We start from the raw sequence: 22,119 nt of genomic DNA on the forward strand, positions 1-22,119 counted from the left end.
CACCACGTGTCACCACATAATTCCCTTCTCAAAGTGACTTCTCCATGGCTTGAACTCAGGACCTCCTCCGTGCGCACGTGCGGCTTTACCAGTTGACCTGCAATGAACCTGTTGACTTATTATGTAAAATTAAATATATATTATATTATTTTACACAAACAATTATATATACATATATATTATTAAAACTAAAAATATACTATATGATAATTTTAATCATAACTATTTTAATGAAAAAATAATTTTTAAATATTTTTTTTACTATTTTTATAATGTTTTATTTTTTAAAAAATATTTTTAATATAATTTTAATTTCTAACGACACTAATAAATAATTTTTAAATTTATCTTTTAATTAACATTGATAAGATATACAATTTAATTATATATATTATATTACATTATATTATATTATGTATATGTGGTTTATATATTTGAAGAAAATCATTTACAATTAGTCAAAAAATCTTGTTATTCAAAAAATAACTACTATAATAAAATCTAATAAATTATTCTATATAAAAAATTAAATGATTTAAATAGATTATGATAAACAGTATTTTCCTACTTGTATATATATCATATGTAATTTATTTTCTTAAAATTTGCAACAGAAACAAATTCCGTTGCTAATTTTTGACGGAATTGCGACGGAATTTCCATCGTTAATTTTTTTGATGGATTAGCGACGGAATTGTCTGACAAAAAAAAAATTCCGTCGCTAAATACGGATTAGCGACGGACAGAAATTCCGTTGCTAATCCGTCAAAAAAATTAGCGACGGAATTTGTTTCTGTCGCAAATTCCGTCACTAATCCGTTGTTTTTTTGTAGTGTGAAGAAATACAAAAGTTCTCTTATTCTCTTATCTTCATCTTCCTCTATTCTACTTTTGTGGTTTCATTTTGGATCCATTTCATAACAAGAAAATAATTTTCCTTTTCTTCTCTTAATACCAATTAATGATTTCAAATGAATGTAATAAACATATAAATTAAAATGAATATGTAGTTTAAGAATTTAAATTTAAGCTTGTTTAATAGCAATATACTAAATTGAAAAAACAATACTCGATCGTTAAACTAAATTAAAATTTTATATAAAATTAAAGAACTAGCGCTTACGTCTTGGGCAGGGGAAAGCAAAACCGAAACATATCTGATCACGAAACCAAACCGAAGGCATTTTCAGTTTTTCATTTCGATTATTTCAATGTTCCGTTATTGATTCCGTTAATGAAAAAAATTACAGTTTCAAACTGAAAAACTAAAATTTATAAAAATATATATAATATTTTTTGTCAATATATAATATTATGTATACGTGTATATGTGTGTGTCTATAGATATATAGTTATATGTCTCTACATAGAACATGAAACTAAGTAAGTGGTCCTTAGACGCCCAAGCATATATCTAAACCTAGCCCAATATATCTTAAATCCTAGAAGCTAAGGTGATCCTTAGATGTCCAAGCATATATTGCTGTAATGCTGATACGTTATACAATCGAGGGGCTAAATCGCGAGCGCCTCCAAGTCTGAAAAAAACTATGCAGAAGGATGATGCTGTGATAAGTGAGTTGGTTTAAGCCCTTAGATAAAATTAACGGTCACGATTGGGGAACAGGATTGGAAAGAATAGGAGGGGTTCCGTGCCATGAACATCTAGGTAGCAAAGTGACTTGCTAAAATTGTTCCAAAGTTTATAGGTAGCAAAGTAATCTAACTTTAAAAATTCGCAATTAATTTTATATATTTTCAAATTTATAAATTAGGATTCATTGGAAGATTAAGTGTCTACTTTCAAATACAAAAAGAATCATTGAGAATTATTAAGGTTATGATGTAACTAGCACCCTGAAGTATTTTTTTGGATATGAAATACTCCTCCGGTCCTAATTATAAGACCCAATTGACTTATTTGAGGAGATTAAGGAAGTAAGTTAAATTAGTTATTTATAATAAATAAGTTTTGTCATTCCTAAAATATCCTTGCTAATTAAGTATATTGGCTAAAACTATCATTATTAGAAAGATTATCTTGGAAAAAAATGCATAAATATAAGAGACAAAATGGATTGGGTCTTATAATTAGGACCAAATAAAAAGTCAAATTGGGTCTTATAATAAGGACCGGAGGAGTATTATTTATGATATACAGACGTTTAACTAAATTACATCCCTGGAGTAACAACAAACCTGCTGACTACATGGGACTGAATGTCGTGCATGGATTCCCTGTCATTATACGGCCTCTGGATGATTAGTTAAAGCACTAGATAGATAAGGATTGTACCCTTGCCTCCCTGCTGTTAGTTGAAATTATAAAATGTTTGGAAAATTAATTTTTTAATCAAAACATTAAACAGTAGGGATCTTAGTGTGTGTGTATTTTTGAATCAGTATATATTTTTTAAACTAAATCATCCGATAGTGCATATTTTATTTTGTTGTATTTTTCTTGAAATTAAATTGCTATTACAATCTGTACTTTTTGATATTAATATTCATTTGTTTTTGGCCTAAAAAATCATTTGATAGGGCCCGATACGATGTATTCTTAAGTTTTAGAGGGGAAGAAACTCGGCCATCTTTCACTTCTCATCTCTACTCTTCTTTGAGCAATGCGGGAATTCTTGTCTTCAAAGATGATTCGGACCTTCCTAGGGGAAAAAATATCTCAATGGAATTGCCTCTGGCAATTGGACAATCTACAATTTCAATCATTATCTTCTCCAAAGATTATGCTGGTTCTAGATGGTGCCTCAACGAGCTCTCCAAAATCATGGAGCTTCACAGAGCACAGGGTCAGGTAGTTCTACCTGTGTTTTATGGCGTGGATCCATCCGAAGTTCGTAATCAAAGATCTAGTTTTGGAGAAGCACTTGAAGTTCTTATACAAGGAAGTTCACCCACAGAAGATCAAGTGTCGAGGTGGAGGACAGATCTCCGTGAGGCTGGGAGCATTTCAGGGTTTGTCATGCTCAATTCCAGGTAATTTTTAAATATTTCCTTTTTTTTTCTTTCCAGTTTTTCTAACCCTAAACAGACACACGACATTCTTGCTGCAAAGGTGCACCATTAATCGCTCTTTGTTTTTTTGGCCAGCAAATCACTTGTATTATTGTGCATGAGAAGATTTTATCTAACAAATAACAGCAATACGTTATCAAAGATTAGGTGTTACATTTTCACATATGTATAATCAATATGCTCGGGTGAAGCTCTGACGAGTAACTGAAACTTTTGAATTCAAATATTAAGTGTATTATTATTATTCGTTAGCCAAAAATATGTTTTAATTTTTTTTTTTAAAAGTATAGCAATTTCACAAGCACAAATGTTGTTACGTTTTGTTTTAAATTGTTATTTTGAATTTGGTCAAATTGAGAAGTCTTTTATTCTTATGACACTATAAATTTCTCCGATTATGATACTCTTCCGGTCCTTAATATAGGACCCAATTGGTGAGTTGGTTTTGGTCCTAAATATAAGACCCATTTCTCATATTTATCAATTATCTCTAAATTACTCCTATGGATACCCTTTCAACCATAATCAAGTAGAAGAGAAAGATGAGGTATTAAGAAATATGATTATGGTATTTTAGGAAAAACTTGTCATATTTCTTATAATTAACTAACTTACCTAACTTCCTTAATCTAATCAAATTAGTTAAATGGGTCTTATATTAAGGACCGGAGGAGTATTTTTATAGCCGCTGCTACTTTTTTCTGGTGTTGAAAGTTGCACCTTGAAGTAAGCACTAATATTTAAGTAGCGATTTATTACTAAGGTATTGCAAATCCTATCGTCTATAAAAGCTAGAGATAAACTTTATGTTTTTAATACTTGTAAGATCATTCGCTTTTTGTTTATTCTATGTAATCTGTTGTTTCAACTGCATCCATAGAAAATATAAGGAATCCAATTATATGGCAAATAAAAACTTCATGCCAATTGTTCGAAGGTTCGGACCCCTTTCAATGACAAGAGGTCAAAGTGACAAAAAATAGAGATGTGTTCCCCCCCCCAGAGGGGGGGATGTTAGTATGGCGCTCATCATCTCTCTTCTCATTTTTATCTCTAGTGATTGGAGGGAATCCTTTAATATTGTTGACTTGTGCAAAATGAAAATTTTCTGTGAGTTATGATTATTGCTGAATGGAGCAAATTGCGCTATCTAGTTCCTTAAGTTCAATCATTTGTTTAAATGTTCAGAAGTGCTTCTGTGGATCTGATTGCATGTACTGTTGCGGTCCAATTTTGTCATCTCTATTCTCCTAAATGCGTGGTTTATGAAATATACATTACGTTATTCACCTCAACGTAATCAAGGATTTATATGAACCATCAGTGCTCATTTTCCGTTGTATTTGTTTGTAACGCAGGAATGAAAGTGAGGATATCAAGAATATTGTTGAGCATGTTTGTGAAATATTGGACAAGAAAGACTTGTTCGTTGCTAACCATCCTGTAGGAGTAAACTCTCGCGTGCAAGATTTGATCAAAATGTCAGAAAGCCATCCACCAAATGATGTTCTCCTCCTTGGGATCTGGGGGATGGGTGGTATAGGCAAAACAATAATTGCCAAGGCCATTTACAATGAAATTGGTGGAAATTTTGAGAGCAGAAGTTTTCTTTCAAATATTAGGGAGGTCTGGGAGCAAGATCATGGTCCAGTTTACTTACAACAGCAACTTCTTTCACAAATCTGTAAAACAACAAAGATGATAATACCTTGCATTGAATCAGGAAAACACATACTAAGAGAAAGACTTCGCCAAAAGCAAGCACTTGTAGTGCTCGATGATGTGGATGAGGTGGAACAACTGAATGCTTTATCTGGAAATGGTAAATGGTTTGGTCCAGGAAGTAGAATAATTATCACAACCAGAGATGAACATTTACTAAGATTTCTTAACGTGGATGTGGACCATGTATATAGAGTAAAGAATATGGACAAAAATGAATCTATTGAGCTTTTCAGTTGGCATGCGTTTAGGCAGCCGAGTCCTAGAGAAGGATTTGTTGAACTTTCTAGAAATGTAGTTGCTTATTCTGGAGGACTACCACTAGCTCTTGAAATTCTTGGCTGCTATTTGCTTGATAGGGAAGTGACAGAGTGGAAGAGTGTACTGGACAAACTAAAAAAAATCCCAAATCGTCAGATACAAAAGAAGCTACAAATAAGCTTTGATGGTTTAAATGATGAGAGAGAGAAGGAAATCTTCCTTGACATATCTTGCTTCTTTATTGGAATGGATAGGAATGATGTCACACAGATATTGAATGCCAGTGGATTGTTTGCAGACATTGGAATTAGTGTCCTTGTGGAGAAAAGCCTCGTGACCATTGATGAGAAGAACAAGCTTGGTATGCATGATTTGTTACGAGATATGGGAAGAGAAATAATCCGTGAAAAGTCACCGAAAGAATTTGGAAAGCGTAGTAGGTTATGGTCTCATGAGGATGTGATCGATGTGTTATCAAAACATATAGTAAGAACTTTTCCATGCTATATGTACCATCATGTAAGAAAACGTAGAATGAAACATGAAGTCAAATGAAGATAATGGATTGGGCATATTAACCTTGAAGTTTTGAAACTTCTCATAAGAAATTTGTTAGTAGGCGCATTTATTGTTTATTTTGTCCAAGGCACTAGTTACTCATCTTTAAACCCAATTGTTTTAGTTACTTGTTCTAGAGACTTGCTTGTGACATAGGTTTACATTTTGCTTTTCAGCAAACAAATTAGAAGCAGACACTTGAGTTTTTGTATGCTCTTTATTTGTAGGGTACAGAATCTGTGGAGGGGCTAGCTTTGAATCTGTCACAAGATGGTAAAGTTTATTTTTTAACCAAAGCATTTAAGAAGATGAAGACACTCAGACTGCTTCGTCTTGCTAATGTGGAACTTGATGGAGACTATAGACACATTAGTAGAGATCTCAAATGGCTCTGTTGGCACAAATTTCCTTTCAAATACATCCCTGCCAACTTCCTTCAAAATAATTTAGTCGCTATTGAATTAAAATACAGCAGTCTGAGACTCTGGAGGGAGCCCCAAGTATGTACCAATTTATTACTAGATTTTGTTCTACTAACTTCTATATATATTTTTCATTTCTGAATTTTTCTAGTGGCTTCTAGATGAGTCTTGCTTTGACTATTCTTGGATAGAGCTGTTGAGTTTTCTTCAACATTTACTTTCTTCTATTCTCCTTGCTAGACATTCCACTATCATGATGAATTATGTATGCGCGTAAATTTCTATTGAATTGTTTGGAAGATAGATAATTGTTCTAAAAGAATGATTTTACATGTTGTTTTCATCTATTTTACTTTTTCGAAGATGTTTCTCTAATAGCCTTTTGAATGTTGTTTTCTTGTAGTTATTGGAGAATCTAAAAATCCTCAATCTTAGCCACTCTCCTTACCTGGTGTTTACTCCTGATTTTTCAAAGCTACCAAATCTTGAAAAGTTGATCCTCAAAGATTGTCCAAGTTTGGCCACGATACATAATACAATAGGGCATCTTGGTAAAATTCATCTAATAAATTTGAAGGATTGTACTGGCCTTTGTAGTCTCCCAAGAAGCATTTATGAATTGAAGTGCTTAAAAACTCTCATTCTTTCTGGTTGTTTGATGATAAAAAAGTTAGAGGAAGATATAGAGCAGATGGATTCTTTGTCAACTCTAATTGCAGATAACACAGCAATAACTGAAGTACCCATTTCCTTGGTGAGATCAAAAAGCATTGGCTATATATCTGTTTGTGGTTACCAAGGGCTTGCACGTCATGTGTTTCCGTCCCTCATTTGGTCAAGGATGTCTCCAACGAACAATCCTCTTTCTCTTATTCCGAGATATGCTTGCACGCCATCTTCAATTTTCTTATGTGAAAACAATTGCAGTATCTCATGTCCTTCATCGATTCATGACAACCTTCTAAAGCCCCAAAGCCTTTCATTGGAATGCACATCAGAGAATGAAGCTAAGGTAAATCGAGATGCTACAAAAATCTTGGATTCCTTGTGTGCCATAAGTAGCAGGGACATGGCAAAGACACCAAATACTTCAAAAATCTTGGAGATTGAATCTTCTGTGTTGGCTGATCATCATAGTCAAGTTGACATCTCAAGGCCAAACGAATGTTTGAGACATCTTCTAATTCATATTGGAAACAATGACCAAGTCACTAATGCTCTTTCAGAAAGTATTTTACAGGTTCTCTCCTTCTCTATATACAATTCGCTTTTTATGTAATTTTTTTAGTAAAATTGGAAATGACCATCCAGCTTGTACAATTATATAGTTGAATTAGAGCTTCTGCTTGTGTTATTAAGCAGGGACTAACTGTCAGAGATGATGGTGATGATTGTGTCCTCCCGGGTGACAAATATCCCTATTGGCAATGCTTCAAGGGTGAAGGAGCTTCTGTAAAATTTAAAGTGCCTCTAGTTAGTAGCCATGAGTTAAAAGGGATGACTGTTTGCTGTGAATATCACCCCTCAGGTGATTTGGGAAATGTGGATATTGACTCTTTCATTACCATGGTGATCACAAACTATACAAAGACAACGACACTACTCTATGGGCGAGGCGTAGTGACTTCCTTTGAAGAAGCAAATTGGAAGGAAATAATATCAAATCTGGACTCTAATGAACAAGTGCATATCATTATACTTTTTGGTAATGGGTTCATTGTGAAAAGAACAGCAATTTACTTGAAATATGACGAGTCATTTGATGAACTGATAGAGGATCCACCATCATCAAGTATGATTGGCTCTCTAAAACTATTGTTTTGCACCAGCTTTAAATGTTTGGATTATAATTTAGTTTCAGGAAAAAAGAATATAGTACATTATTGTTAATTGTAATTACCTGATTCTTTAGGTGGATTTAAGCCAGGTTAACATTCTTACCAATTTTCTAATTCATGATGTTTAGTTTTTCATGTTACTTTTCTCTGTTTTTTTAGGTAGAGAATTGCATAGGGATGATAAAAACCATGATTTCAAGCTGTCGGAGGCTAAGCGTCAGAGGTAAGTGGGGCAGCTCTAGAGAATTACCTTGTCCTTTAGGCAGTTCCAAGGTTATCCCTTTTTTCTCGGTTGAAACTTCTGTTTTAGTATTTTGAGAAAAGCGTGCAAAAGACAAAAACCATGATTTTGAAGAGCCTAAGCTTCAGAAAGTGTAATAAGGAGTGCAGGATAGCTGGATAGGACTAGTATTGATATGTTTATCTTTTCTTATTTTTGTCTCTTTTTTAGTCTTTTGTTTTATAACGTTTCTTAGATTATCTATTCTTGAACAAGCTCGTGTTATCTTTGTATTCGATTTTGATAAATTATCTTTATTATTTTTTTAATAAATAACTGGTATTTTTAATCAAAGTTAGTTATATGACTTATATAATGGAAAAACTATAAAATTCAAGCCGTCCATTTTGTGTGCCATTTGTTTTTGTTCTTAGTCTATTTTTCTTGAATCTATTTCATTCGTGCGCATTTACTAGAATTTTTTTATTATTTCAAGCCGTTCCTTGTTTAATATTTATTCAGATATTTGACATGCAATACTGATCTTTTTTTTCAGGCCAAAGAAAATAGTGATCTTTTTTTATTAAAAAAAAATCTAATTTACTGGGGATTAATAATCGTTTTTTACAGGAAAATGAGGCTGCGGTTATGGTTAGGTAACTAAAAACTAAAAAGCAAGTGGCTTCTAGGTCTCCAAGGACCAAAAAAGAAAAATTCAGGAATTGGTAAAATACTAATTTCGGGTAAAAATTAGTATTTAATTATAAGACAGACTATTAAGAAAATCAATTCAAGTTAGTTTTTTTTAATAGTTGATAGGGATATTGTATTAAAAAAATTAATGTTATAAATAAAACATGTTATATTATAAAACATATCAAATGTGCTTATAATTAGAATCGGAAAAAGTCTAATTTTCTAAATAAGAAACAGACACACATGCCTCCCTCTTTAACTATATTTGCTTTGAATCTTTTTTTTTCCAGGAAAGTAATTTATTGATAAAAAAACTAAAGTCCAAAAGGCCAGGTAACAAAATCAAACAAACCATAGGAAACAATCAAAAGAACAAACATAAGCAGGGCAAACTATCCCGGATCTGCAGTCACGTAGCAAGCATCTCGGTCAAGCAATTTTCTCAGTAAAGGGGGCAGTCTCCAAACACAATCAAATGGACATGACCCTTTCAATGTAGCTTTTGCAAGATCAGCAGCCGCATTAGCCTCTCTAGGAATCCAAGTGCAGGCATGGTTCCTAACCAATTTCCTTGATCCTTGGATATTATCAAGGACACCAACACATCTCCAATCAGGTAGCTCTCTTTGATTATTAATGCAATTAATGAGGATCTAATTATCAGAGACTCAAATTGAACACCCTGAAGATTATTTGTCTTAAGAATGGGCCTGTCGAGATTATGGGAATTTTCCTCTGAATGAATCCAACCATTGGTCTCTCAGAACTCTCTAAGAAGTCTACCTGCTTGTTCGAAAGCGAAAAAGGGGATCAGGATTAATATCGTTATAAATGAAAGCATTCCTTCCTTTCCAAATCTGCCATGAGATAGCAACTAGTAAAGCCTTCTGCCTTGGGGATAAATCCATCTCACAGAAACAAGAAGCCGGCCACTTGAGTAGAGCCACATTCAGTGGTATGGAAAGTAAAGGAGCTTCCAAACCAAGTCTTCTTAACCCAGCGGCATTTAAGAAAAAGATGACTCAAAGTTTCTACACTGCTTTTGCAGATTAGACAAACATCAATAGGACTAAAATTCCTTTTAGCAAGATTTTCAAAAGTTGGTAAAGCCTTGGAAATTAATCTCCACAATAAATTTTTAATTTTATAGGGAACCTTAATTCGCCAGACCTCTTGGCAAAATTTCCTATGGTTGTGATTAGATGCAGAAGGAAATGAATCATATCTATGGACAACATTCTGTTTTGCTAATTAGAACCCATCTTTTACTGCATAGCAACTTATAGAACCACTAGTCCCGATCCATTTATCATTACGATGATTATCAGCAACAACCGTATTAAGAATTGCATTTTTTTCTTCATTAGTGATTACTCCTTGTTCTGACTCATATAAGACTTGCTTTGTGTTTTTAATCCCCATTAGCGCGTCCCATTTATATAATTGTATAAAGATGATGCTTTTGTTTTTTTTCACGCCAAAAAAGTTGAAGTTGTCTGACAACTTTTTCAGTCAAGGGCAGTTGAGAAGTTAATTTAAACATAGTCTTCAACAACATAATTTTTTAATGAGCGCGACGGCGTATTGGATGTCGACATCGCAGGACAAGGATACTATAAAAACGAGACAATCAAGGAGTACTATTTTAGTAAAAGAAGTTATACTAAAATTATTATTTATTGAAAGTTTAAATATTAAAATATGTGAACTTAATTAACTCGTGATCCTTAATTTATGATTAATTTTTGCATGCATTGAAGCTATACATGATCTTGAGATAATTTTTCAAACTATTTTTAATTAAAGAAGAAAATTCTAATGGCTGAGGTTACAAACATAATCAAACTTGTAATCTCCTACTTAAAGAGAAATATCCATGTTACTAGATCATAATGTCTTTAGGTATTTTACAAAAGTCAATTTTCTAAGAAAATCGGACTTTGTGTTTTGTAATCCCCATTAACAAGCCCCATTATACAATTGCATAAAGATGTTGCTTATCGTCTCCACCCCGTAGGAATTACGAGATCACCCCAAGGACGCCTTCGGCATCCAGGGGTAGCGACCGACCATAGAACCTTCTTTTTACCCAAACTAAGAGTTAAAGTTGATTGGCAACTGAGTCCAAAAAAAAAAAAGTTGATTGGCAACTTTTTTGTTTTTGGGCCATCGTCTAACATCTCTTTCAATCAACGGCAATTTAAAAGTTAATTTAATTTAATTCCTTTGTATGTACTTTCTAAATTTTTAAGAGATAGTGTTTTTTTTCCCTTCTTGTTTTAGCACTTTATAAACCTTCTTCATTTTAATATATCATTTTTCCTTTTCTCTTTTTCTTTTATAAAAAAAGTTAACTTAAACGTAGTCTTCAACATGATAATTTTATAATGAGCACGATGGTATATTGGATATCTACATTGCAAGACAAGGATACTATAAAAACGAGACAATCAAGGAGTACTACTTTAGTAAAAGAAATCATACTGAAGTTATTATTTATTGATACTTTAAATATTAAAATATGTGAACTTAGTTAATTCATGATCCTTAATTTATGATTAATTTTTGTATGCATTGAAGCTATATATGGGCTTGAGATAATTTTTCAAACTATTTTTAATTAAAGAAGTAAGTAATAATAACAACTAACGTTACAAACATGATACTCCCTCCGTCCCTTATTATAAGAGACAAATAATTAAATTACATTGATAAAAAAACAGTTAAAATTAGTTGAAGATAATTAATGTATAAAAAGTATAATATTTTTTCCAACAATACCCCCATTAATAAGGAGAGAGTATGAGAGAGAACAATTAAATTATTAAAAGAAAGAGAAATGAGAGGGAAAGAGAGTATGAGTTGGAGACAAAAAATAGGGGTAAAATAGGAAATCAATACAAAAAAATAGAGACAACTTTTAAATGTCTCTTATATATAGGAACATACTATAAGTATCAAATGTTTTTTATAATAAAGTGAGGGAGTAGAACTTGTGAGATCCTGCTCAAAAGGAGATATTCATGTCACCAAACCATAATATCTTTAATTATTTTACAAAACTCGAGACTGTCAGTCTGTCAACTTCCTCTCTAAGAAAATCAGACTTTAATGGTGTGCAGCTGATACTTTAGCATATTTTTAATCATCGCGTGCCATTTCGCCTCGCTTTCTGGCTTTCTGTCTCAAATTGTCATTTACCCTTGTCCTTCTTCTCCATTGTCTCCTGTTCCCAACTTGCCAGAACTTTTAAAAAGAAGAAGCTTCCCTTGCCTGCCCGGGTAGCTACCTTTACGAAGCCTTCATCACACCGTCATTACTCGAGTCTCGAGAACATTCTTAAGAGGGGAGATTAAGAAACAACAAAAGCCTCTTATATCTCTTTCTTCTTCCTCCTCTTCTGATCACTGTGATAAATAAGATTAATCTCTCGTCCACCCCCGCTTCGCACACAGGTAACTTCCGCTCTAATCTCCAACCCGGAACGCTTAATTCGCTTTATGTTTTATTTGCTCCTAATCCACTCGTTGATGCATCATTTTTTCATTCGTAGACATGACGCTGTTTAAATTTCAATGGATGCATCTTTGTTCCTCCTTTTATTCTTTCGGGCAAAAGGCAAGATATATAACAACTTATTCTGAAAATCTGATGAAGGAATCGGGGTTTCAGATTTTTATATATCTTAAAAGTGATCCGATCCGGCTGGTTGGACCGTCAGCCGGACTTAACAGCGATTTGTTCTGCTCCTAGGAATCGTTTCTGGGTTGAGCCGGATTAGACCGGTGAGAAGCGACGCTTCAGGCGGAACCCGGGACGGGGTTTTAGTAAACCGGACGGTCTTAGATTTTTCCGTAAAAAAAAAAAAAAGAAATGAAAGAAGAAAGGCATGTTTAGACAGCGATTGGAGAAGAATCGACGAGCAAAATAGCAGAAATGAAACAGAGATAAAATGCTAAACAAAAGGAAAAATCATCTGACATAAGAGAAAAACCATCTGACCTGTGGCTCCACACGATTTAATGCTTTGCTTTGATCTTTTAGGACTTCTTGAAGCTGGAATTCGAAAACTGTTGGTTAGAAGAAGAGGGATTGCACTGCATCTGTTTAGAGGAAGACCCTTGCGTATAGAGGAGAGCCTAGGAAAGGGTATTGGTTCGAAAGAGCTGCTGCTTTGAAATTATGGAAGAAAAGCAAATCAAGAAGCAGCAGTTTAGCAGACATTCAGAAGCCTGAAGACCTTAACATTGGGAAGAGGTGGTTTCATTTTTCAATGGTAGGGCAAATTTTCTACGTGAGTATTTGATATTTAACTTTTATAACTTTAATTATCTCAGTACTCTCTTGGTGTTTATAAGATGAGGAGAAAATTTTTTGAATCTTATTTATAAATCACGTTATTAAATTTTATATAAATATATTTTTCTTTTAACTTATTATTAGGTAATAAACTTTGTTCTCTTTGAGTATGGTATATGTTAAATAAGAATAAAGTTGAGAAGTAATTAATTTTTAAGACAAAGCTAAGGAGATTTAATATTAGTGACTTAGAAGAATATTCCTTCTGATCCTTTTTATAAGACTTTTTTAACTAAATTACGAGGTTTAAAAAAATAGTTAAAAACAATAAATATGTAAAAATTGAATATTTTCTTTCTAATTATTTCCTTATTTAATAAGACAGCAAATAAGAAAGACAAATACTAATAATGAGATCAAAGATAAAAGAGAATGTGGTATAAGAAAAAGATGAGGAGAGAAATAAAAAATTGATTAGGGATAAAATTGGTAAAAATACATTTAATATTCAGACACTCATAAGTAGGATCTTATTAAAAGGATCAAATCCATTTGATGGGATTTTATAAAAAGGGCCGGAGGAATATTATGCACTGAGGTAGGATTAATAAAAAATACACGCACATTATATTATAAATTTAATATGATACTCCTCCTGTCCTTAATATAGGACCTAATTATTGAGTTAGTTTGGTCTTAAATATAAGACTCATTTCTCTTGTTTATCAATTTTTTCTCAATTACCCTTATAGATACTCCCTCACCTATAATCAAGTAAAAAAAGGAGATGATGTATTAAGAAAAATGATTATGGTGTTTTAGGAAAAATGTGTCATATTTTTTTATAATTAACTAACTTACCTAACTTTTTAATCTAATCAAATTAGTTAAATGGGTCTTATATTAAGGACCGAGGAGTATAACATAATTATCGGTTAAAAATTATAAAATAGTACAAAGTAGATAGATACAAGTTTTACAAATATCTATTATCTTATATTCATAAAATAGTTGTTACATTACAATATTGATTATTTGTTTCTGAAAAGAAATCTGGATGTCAGGATGTGACGGACCTTGAGCCACATTCTTCTACTTCACATGGACAGAGACCTGCTAGGAGGCTGAGAGAAGATGAGAATCCGTCTGGATTACCTCTTCCGGTAAATGATGTTTCTGCCAACAATGGAGTTGGAGATGAAAGTAGTATTTCCTACTGCGAAAACCCAGCTTGCAAAGCTGCCCTAAGTGAAGCAGATGTGTTCTGTAAAAGATGCTCATGCTGCATTTGTCATAACTATGATGAAAACAGAGATCCTAGCCTTTGGTTAAACTGTAGCTCTGAGCCTCCATTTGTTGGTGTTTCGTGTGGCTCGTCATGTCATCTTGAGTGTGCTTTAGAGCATGATAATTCTGGCATTGCCGAAGATGGGAGACGTCCCAAGCTTGATGGAAGCTTCTACTGCATCTCATGTGGGAAAGTGAATGATTTGCTCGGGTAATAGTTTATGTTTTACATTTATGTTTTTCAGTTTCTTAGATTCCATCTGGTCACCATTTGAAAATTCGGCTGCTTCTCCTGTTTCTCTTTCAATCCTTGTGGGCAACACTTCTTCACTAAATGTTCCTGAGCAACTCAATTGATATGTATGATGATTTTTTTTTTTTGGCAATATGTTTTCAGGATCTGCCCCGAGACTGTTATGATTTTATGGACTTGATAGATTATGCGTACATAAATTATACAATATGCACCTATATGCGTAAATAAACACATGTTGCAACAAAGTCTTATTTCATTAGGTGGAGTCGGCTATACAAATCACGTAATACTATTATACTTCAGCAACAAACAATTCTTGAGCACTGGATTCCTATTTTCCATCTATTTGTTTTTTTTATTTCTTCAGTTCAAAAATTCTTAAGCATGACTGCAGGTAGAGTTATGGTATTATTTGGTTCACAATACGCTTTCCTATTACTTCATTCTGCGTGAGAAAGCCATCACAGGATGTTCCTAGCCATGCTTAATTTTTGAGCAGATGGGATTAGATGGTACTATCTTTAGATCTTACTATAAAAGCTAGTTAATCAATTTGAGTAAATAAAAGCTAGTTAATCAATTTGAGTAAATTAAGAAAGTTTGTTAAATTAGTTACTTGTAATAAATATCTGTTATCTTTCTTAGAATATCTTTGCTAATCATATATATTAATTAATTAGTACTATCATTTAATAGAACCTTTAATCTGTGTAACTACTATAAGAACTACTTCGAAAAAAAGATAAATATATCGGGATCTTATATTTAGAATCAAATTAAATTTCAAACTAGTTCTTATATTAAGGACATAAGGTAGTATATGTTTTCCAGGACATTGTTTTTGCTCCCTACTGAATTCATCTCTGCCGGTTGTCATCTTTTATATGTTTGCCTGATCTCTGTCTGATCAATAGCACATTAATTGAGTGATGTGGTAGATACCATGCTCTTTCTATGCAACATTATGGATAAGCTTTCATTTCCCAACCTGCTCGCGCTTACTGATTGTATATATATACAGATGTGATCTAAGATAAACTTCGATAATCTGGTTTGGTATCCTCATTAAATTTTTTACTCAGATCAGTGAAATTTGTCGTGCATTAGTTGAGGGTGTCTGAATCCATGGAAACTTCTGGAGGCCCCCGCCCCGGGGGGGGGTGTTGTGGAGGGTTTGGGGCATATCTATTTTGCAAACTGAAGTTAAGCTAAAAATCAATTAATTAATAATGTGATTTATATCTGAATACGCTTTTATAAAAAAGTAAAAGTTATTAAAAAGAAGCCAGAAGCAAGAAAAACCAGATTGCGCCTCAGTTAGCTATAATTTAATCTAACTTTTTCCAAATTAGTGTAATGTAATTTAACTTTAGGCTCAAAAGCTGTTTTATGCCAAACATCATTTTGGGTACAACAAGTCAGTTTTAAAAGCCATCCCAAACAATATGAGCTTGTTTTTAAAATATATCGTGATTGTCCACTTGATGGTAAGACTGTTCTTAAAACATATGGGATATCTGTTATGGTTTTTTTGGATGAAATATTCCTAAATGTCTAGTATAAGATCAATCTAAGCTTGGTTTTGTTTATAAAATGCATTTAGGTGCTGGAGAAAGCAGCTGATTATTGCAAAGGGTACTAGGCGCGTCGACGTGCTTTGCCATTGTGTTTCCTTGTGCCAAAGAATGTTACAAGGGACTGAAAAGTATACAGAACTTCATGAAAATGTTAATGAGGCAGTGACGAAACTTGAGCCTGAATTAGGCCCACTAGCTCATTCACCAGTGAAGATTGGTAGGGGCATTGTGCACAGACTTTCTTCAGGGCCAGAGGTTCAGAAACCCTGTGGTGCGGCTTCTTCTATGCCTGCGCGAAGGTAGTGCCTGCTTTCATTTTTTTTTTTCCCAGGGTAAATAAATATCTAAAGTTGTCCCTCTTCCTTTAATTTTTATTTGAAGAAAATATCTTTTTAAGGAAAAAATTATTTCAAGATCCAAATTTTGAAGTTTATTCTTGCTAAGAACCTTTAATAATAATACTTTTATCTATAAATTGTGGTGTTTAATTGATAAATAGCGAAATATTGTTTGATTTTTAAATCTGCATTTATTTTAATATAAAATTCGTACTTCTGCAAATAAATTTATTCGGTAAATAGTGAAATTAGGATTATTAAAAATAAATAATTCTTAAATTTGATCTAGGTAATTTTATTACCTTTTTCCATTAGTTAGGAAAATACCGAGGCCTATTTTTTTTATCCGCTATATCATATTTTTTAATCATACATGACTATATGTTATTATTTTTTTATAGATTTATAATTAAATAATAATATTTCAAAAATAATACACATGACATGTATGATTGGAGAACATGATAAAATAGATGTAAAGAACTTGATGTAGGTATTCTCATGTCCATTATATTTTGCATTAAAGTATTTATTAATATCAACTAATGATTTAAAATGAATGTAATAAACAGATCAATGAATATAGAGTTTTAAAATTTATAACTATTTAATAACAATAGGATAAATTAAAAAAACAATACTATTGACATTTTATAATTTTGACTTTCACCATACTAACTACCATTTACAATATTTTTTGTTGTTGTATTTTTCTTGAAATTCAAATCTTTACTTCTTGTTATCTAATCTTCATCCGATTTTGGCCCTCCAAAAAGCAATTGATAGGGGCCGGTATGATGTGTTCTTGGACCTCAGGGGAAGACGCTCGGGCGTCTTTCACTTCTCACCTCCACTCCTCTTTAAGCAATGCTGGCATTCTTGTTTTCAAAGATGACTTAGACCTTCCTAAGGCGAATAGTATCTCAACGGAATTGTCCCTTGGAATTGAACTTTCTACAATTTCAATCATTATTTTCTCTAAAGATTATGCTGGTTCTAGATGGTGCCTCAGTGAGCTCTCAAAAATCATGGAGCTTCACCGAGCACAGGGTCGGGAGTTCTGCCTGTGTTTTATGGCGTGGATCCTTCCCAAGTTCGTAAGCAAATCTCTAGTTTTGGAGAAGCGTTTCGAGATCTTATACAAAGAAGTTCACCCACAGAAGATGAAGTGTTGAGGTGGAGGACAGATCTCCGTGAAGCTGGGGGCACTGCGGGGTTTGTTGTGCTCAAGTCCAGGTAATACTTTTAAGTACTTTTTTTTTTTTTTTTATTTCTTTTCGATTTGGCAAAAGCCTAAACAAGCATACGCTACCCGTTCTTGCTGCCATGTGCACCTTTCGAAGAAAAGTCTGACAAATAACAATAATACCCTACGAATGAGTAAGTTTGATCTTCTTACATCAAACAGAGTCAATACAGTTTTGCGGCCACTTTTTTCTCTTTTGGGTTAAAACTTGCACCTTGGAGTAAGGACTAATATTTAAGCAGCGATTAAGGTATTGCAAATCCCTTCGTCTATAAAAGCGAGTGATAAATTCATTATGTTTTAATACTTGTATGATCATTCGCTTTTGATTTGTTCTCTGTAATGTTATGTGACTATTGCATCCGTCAAAGATACAAGGAATCCAATTTTATACCAGATAAAAACTTCATGTCAACAAGATTCGGACACCTTTGAGTGACGAGAGGTGAAAGTGACAAAATAGGAGAGGTGGTTGGGGCTCACATGTTAGTGTATGGTTCGTCATCCTCTCTCTCTTCTCACCTTTGTCTCCAGTGATTGGAAAATGAAAACTTTCTCCTAGTTATGATTGTTGCTGAATAAAGCAAATTGCACCATCTGGTTCCTTAAGTTTTGTTTGAATGTTCACAAGTGCTTCCGCAGACCTGATTGAATGTTCTGTTGTGGCCTAATTTTTCATCTATGTTCTGCTAAATGCTCGGTCCTTCAAATATGCTCCCTTCAGTCGTTTTTATAATATCAAAATTTTTGAATTGGCCTGATCCTTTTTATAAGATCCAATTTGGGGTTGCCTGGACATTAAATGTATTTTTCAGTTTTTGACCAGTTTTATTCCTTATTAATTGCATTAGTTTTTTCCCATACATTCTCTTTCATCTTCTTTCTCACCATTTCTCGCCCTCACTTAACCTTTTATAAATAAGGTCATATTTGGAGAAAAGAAAAGCATGTTTCTCACATATTTATTATTTTTAACTAATGTTAACAGATTTATTAAATCATGCAATTCGGTTAATTGGATCCTATTAAAAGGACCGGAGGTGGTATGTCATATTATTCACCCTAAAGCTATTAAGGATTTATATGAATCAGTGCTCATTTTCTGTTATATTTGTTTGTAATGCAGGAATGAAAGTGAGGATATCAAGAATATCATGTTTGTGAAATATTGGACAAGAAAGACTTATTTATTGCCAACCATCTCGTAGGATTGAATTCTCGAATGCAAAATTTGATTAAAATGTCACAAGGCCATCCACCAAATGATGCTCTCCTGCTAGGGATATGGGGGATGGGTGGTATAGGAAAAACAGTAATTGCCAAAGCCATTTACAATGAAATTGGTCAAAATTTTGAGAGCAGAAGTTTTCTTTCAAATATTAGGGAAGCTTGGGAGCAAGATCGTGGTCCAGTTTACTTACAACAGCAACTTCTATCACAAATCTGTAAAACAACAAAGATGATAATACCTTGCATTGAATCAGGAAAACACATATTAAGAGAAAGACTTTGCCAAAAGCAGGCTGTTGTTGTGCTAGATGATGTGGATAAGGTGGAGCAACTAAATGCTTTATCTGGAATTGTTAAATGGTTTGGTCCAGGAAGTAGAGTAATTATCACGACTAGAGATGAGCATATACTAAGATTCCTTAACGTGGATATGAACTGTGTATATAGAGTAAAGAACATGGAGAGAAGTGAATCTATTGAGCTTTTCAGCTGGCATGCGTTTAGGCAACCAAGCCCTAAAGAAGGGTTTGTTGAACTTTCTAGAAATATAGTTGCTTATTCTGGAGGACTGCCACTTGCTCTTGAAATTCTTGGCTGCTATTTGTTTGACAGGGAAGTGACAGAGTGGAAGAGTATACTGGAAAAACTGAAAAAAAATCCCCAATGGTCAGATACAAAAGAAGCTAAAAATAAGCTTTGATGGTTTAAATGATGATATAGAGAGGGAAATCTTCCTTGATATATCTTGCTTCTTTATTGGAATGGATAGGAATGATGTCACACAGATATTGAATGCCAGTGGATTTTTTGTGGACATTGGAATCAGTGTCCTTGTGGAGAGAAGCCTCGTGACTATTGATGAGAAGAACAAGCTCGGTATGCATGATTTGTTGCGAGACATGGGAAGAGAAATAATCCGTGAAAGGTCACCAAAAGAATTTGGAAAGCGCAGTAGGTTATGGTTTCCAGAAGATGTGATCAATGTATTATCAAAACATACGGTAAGAATTTTTCAATGCTATATGTGTCATCCTGTAAGAAAAAGTAGAATGAAACAGGAAGTCAAATGCAGATAATGTATTGGGCATATAAACCTCATAGGTTCTAGACTTATCAGGAGAAATTTATTATTAGGCATATTTGTAGTCTGTTTTCTCCCGGGCACTAATTACTCATTTTAAAATCCAGTTGTTTTAGTTACTTATTCTAGAGACATGCTTGTGACATAGGTTTACATTTTTCTTTTCAGCCAAAAAAAAAGAAAGAGAAGCACACAAATAAATTTTTACATGCTCTTTGCTCGTGGGGTACAAAATCAGTTGAGGGGCTAGCTTTGAATCTATCTCGAGGTGATAAAGTTTATTTTTTAACCAAAGCATTTAAGAAGATGAGGACACTTAGACTGCTTCGTCTTGGTAATGTGGAACTTGATGGGGACTATAGATACATCAGTAGAGATCTGAAATGGCTCTCTTGGCACAAGTTTCCTTTGAAATGCAACCCTGCCAACTTCTTTCAGAATAATTTGGTCGCCGTTGAATTAACATTTAGTAGCTTGAGATTTTGGAGGGAACCCCAGGTATCTACCGAAGTTATTGTTAGTTTTTGTTTTACTTCATAACTTCTAGATGCTCTTCATTTCTGATTTTTTTCTAGCAGCTTCTAGATGAGTCTTGCTTTGACACTATTCTTGGATGGAGTTGCTTAGTTTTCTTCAACATTTACTCTCTTCTATTTTTGATAGGACTCCAAGTCAGCACATTAACGCACCAGAGAAGAAATAGGGAGACTGGAGTAGTGGTTGAGTCTGTTTGCATCTTTTTAGGAGAGTTGAATGCGTCTTTTAGGTTTTATTGATTTTATTAATGATTTATTAATTGAATAAGGGGACTTTAGGTTGTTAGAGGTCCACCAACGTCTCTTTCTGTTAGTTCCAAGATATTAGGGATATTTACTTAATTCTTATATTTATTCAATTGTAATTTCTGCATTATAAATATGTTAGCCATCCTATAAGCTAACATATGAGAGAAATAAATATTTGTTCAGTAATTTGGAGATTCTCCTTCTGGCTACTAAATCTAGTTAAGTGAGATCCTTGCTTAAGTAAATTTTAGTAGATTTTATCCCGGCTATTAGTGAGTTGAGAGTGAGATTCTTGCCTCAACCCTCTACTAGATTATATTTCGTTTTTTTTTATTCACTTAATTATCTAGCCATTCGGGTTCTACCAATTTTCCTTGCTATAGATCTGAACATTCCACCATCATGATAAATTATGTGCGGGCACAAATTTCAATTGAATTGTTTGGAAGATATGTAACTGTGTTAATGATTTTACATATTGTTTTCATCTACTTTACTTTTTTTTTTCCCCCCCAGGATGTTTCTCTAATACCCTATTGAATGCTGTTTTCTTGTAGTTATTGGAGAATCTGAAAATCCTCAATCTCAGCCACTCTCCTTACTTGGTGTGTACTCCTAATTTTTCAAAATTACCAAGTCCTGAAAAGTTGATCCTCAAAGATTGTCCAAGTTTGTCCATGATACATCATACGATAGGGCATCTGGATAGAATTCATCTGCGAAATTTGAAGGATTGTACTGGCCTTCGTAGTCTCCCAAGAAGCATTTATAAATTGAAGAGCTTAAAAACTCTAATTCTTTCTGGTTGTTTGATGATTGAAAAGGTAGAGGAAGACATAGAGCAGATGGATTCTTTGTCACCTTTAATTGCAGATAACACAGCAATAACTCAAGTGCCCATTTCTTTGGTGAGATCAAAAAGCATTGGATATATATCTATTTGTGGTTACTAAGGACTTGCACGTCATGTGTTTCCTTCTTTGATTTGGTCAAGGACATCTCCAACAAATAATCCCCTTTCTCTTATTCCAACATATTCTAGCTTGCCATCTTCAATTTCCTCGTCTATAGAAAGTTGCAGTACCCCTAGTCCATCATCGATTTATGAAAACCTACCAAAGCCACAAAGCCTTTTATTGGAATGTGCATTAGAGAATGGCGATGAGGTAAATCAAGGTGCTGCAAAAATGTTGGATTCCTTGTATGCCACAAGTAGTAGTGACATGGCAAAGACACCAAATACAAAAATCTTGGAGATTGAATCTTCCAT

General features: G+C 33.5%; 2 protein-coding genes across 2 annotated transcripts in view; both read left to right on the forward strand.

Annotated features, from left to right (window-relative positions):
- The first annotated feature begins 2,935 nt into the window (after positions 1 to 2,935).
- On the forward strand, positions 2,936 to 16,472 carry LOC114711102 (TMV resistance protein N-like). Its single transcript, XM_028895453.1, has 9 exons — positions 2,936 to 2,994; positions 4,392 to 5,502; positions 5,802 to 6,074; positions 6,472 to 7,236; positions 7,359 to 7,788; positions 7,994 to 8,057; positions 12,882 to 13,026; positions 14,114 to 14,547; positions 16,196 to 16,472. The coding sequence occupies exons 1-9, from the start codon at positions 2,981 to 2,983 to the stop codon at positions 16,470 to 16,472; spliced, it is 3,513 nt and encodes a 1,170-aa protein (XP_028751286.1). The 5' UTR covers positions 2,936 to 2,980.
- An 832-nt stretch (positions 16,473 to 17,304) lies between these two features.
- LOC114711103 (uncharacterized) overlaps positions 17,305 to 22,119 on the forward strand; it is a 107,177-nt gene continuing 102,362 nt past the window's right edge. The window contains 7 exon segments of the mRNA XM_028895454.1: positions 17,305 to 17,425; positions 17,557 to 17,743; positions 18,880 to 18,902; positions 18,905 to 19,632; positions 19,634 to 19,982; positions 20,288 to 20,562; positions 21,407 to 21,757. Coding sequence (XP_028751287.1) covers positions 17,305 to 17,425; positions 17,557 to 17,743; positions 18,880 to 18,902; positions 18,905 to 19,632; positions 19,634 to 19,982; positions 20,288 to 20,562; positions 21,407 to 21,757 — 2,034 coding nt within the window.

This window comes from Neltuma alba, unplaced genomic scaffold (assembly GCF_004799145.2).
Source record: "Neltuma alba isolate B1F8T4 unplaced genomic scaffold, ASM479914v2 tig00011277_pilon, whole genome shotgun sequence".
NCBI lineage: Eukaryota > Viridiplantae > Streptophyta > Magnoliopsida > Fabales > Fabaceae > Neltuma > Neltuma alba.

Excerpts from the sequence above, each read along its gene's own strand:
- LOC114711102 (XM_028895453.1), top strand. Across the intron at positions 7,789-7,993 it reads AGAGGATCCACCATCATCAA|GTAGAGAATTGCATAGGGAT; the intron begins GTATGATTGGCT and ends CTGTTTTTTTAG. Across the intron at positions 13,027-14,113 it reads GGTGGTTTCATTTTTCAATG|GATGTGACGGACCTTGAGCC; the intron begins GTAGGGCAAATT and ends TCTGGATGTCAG.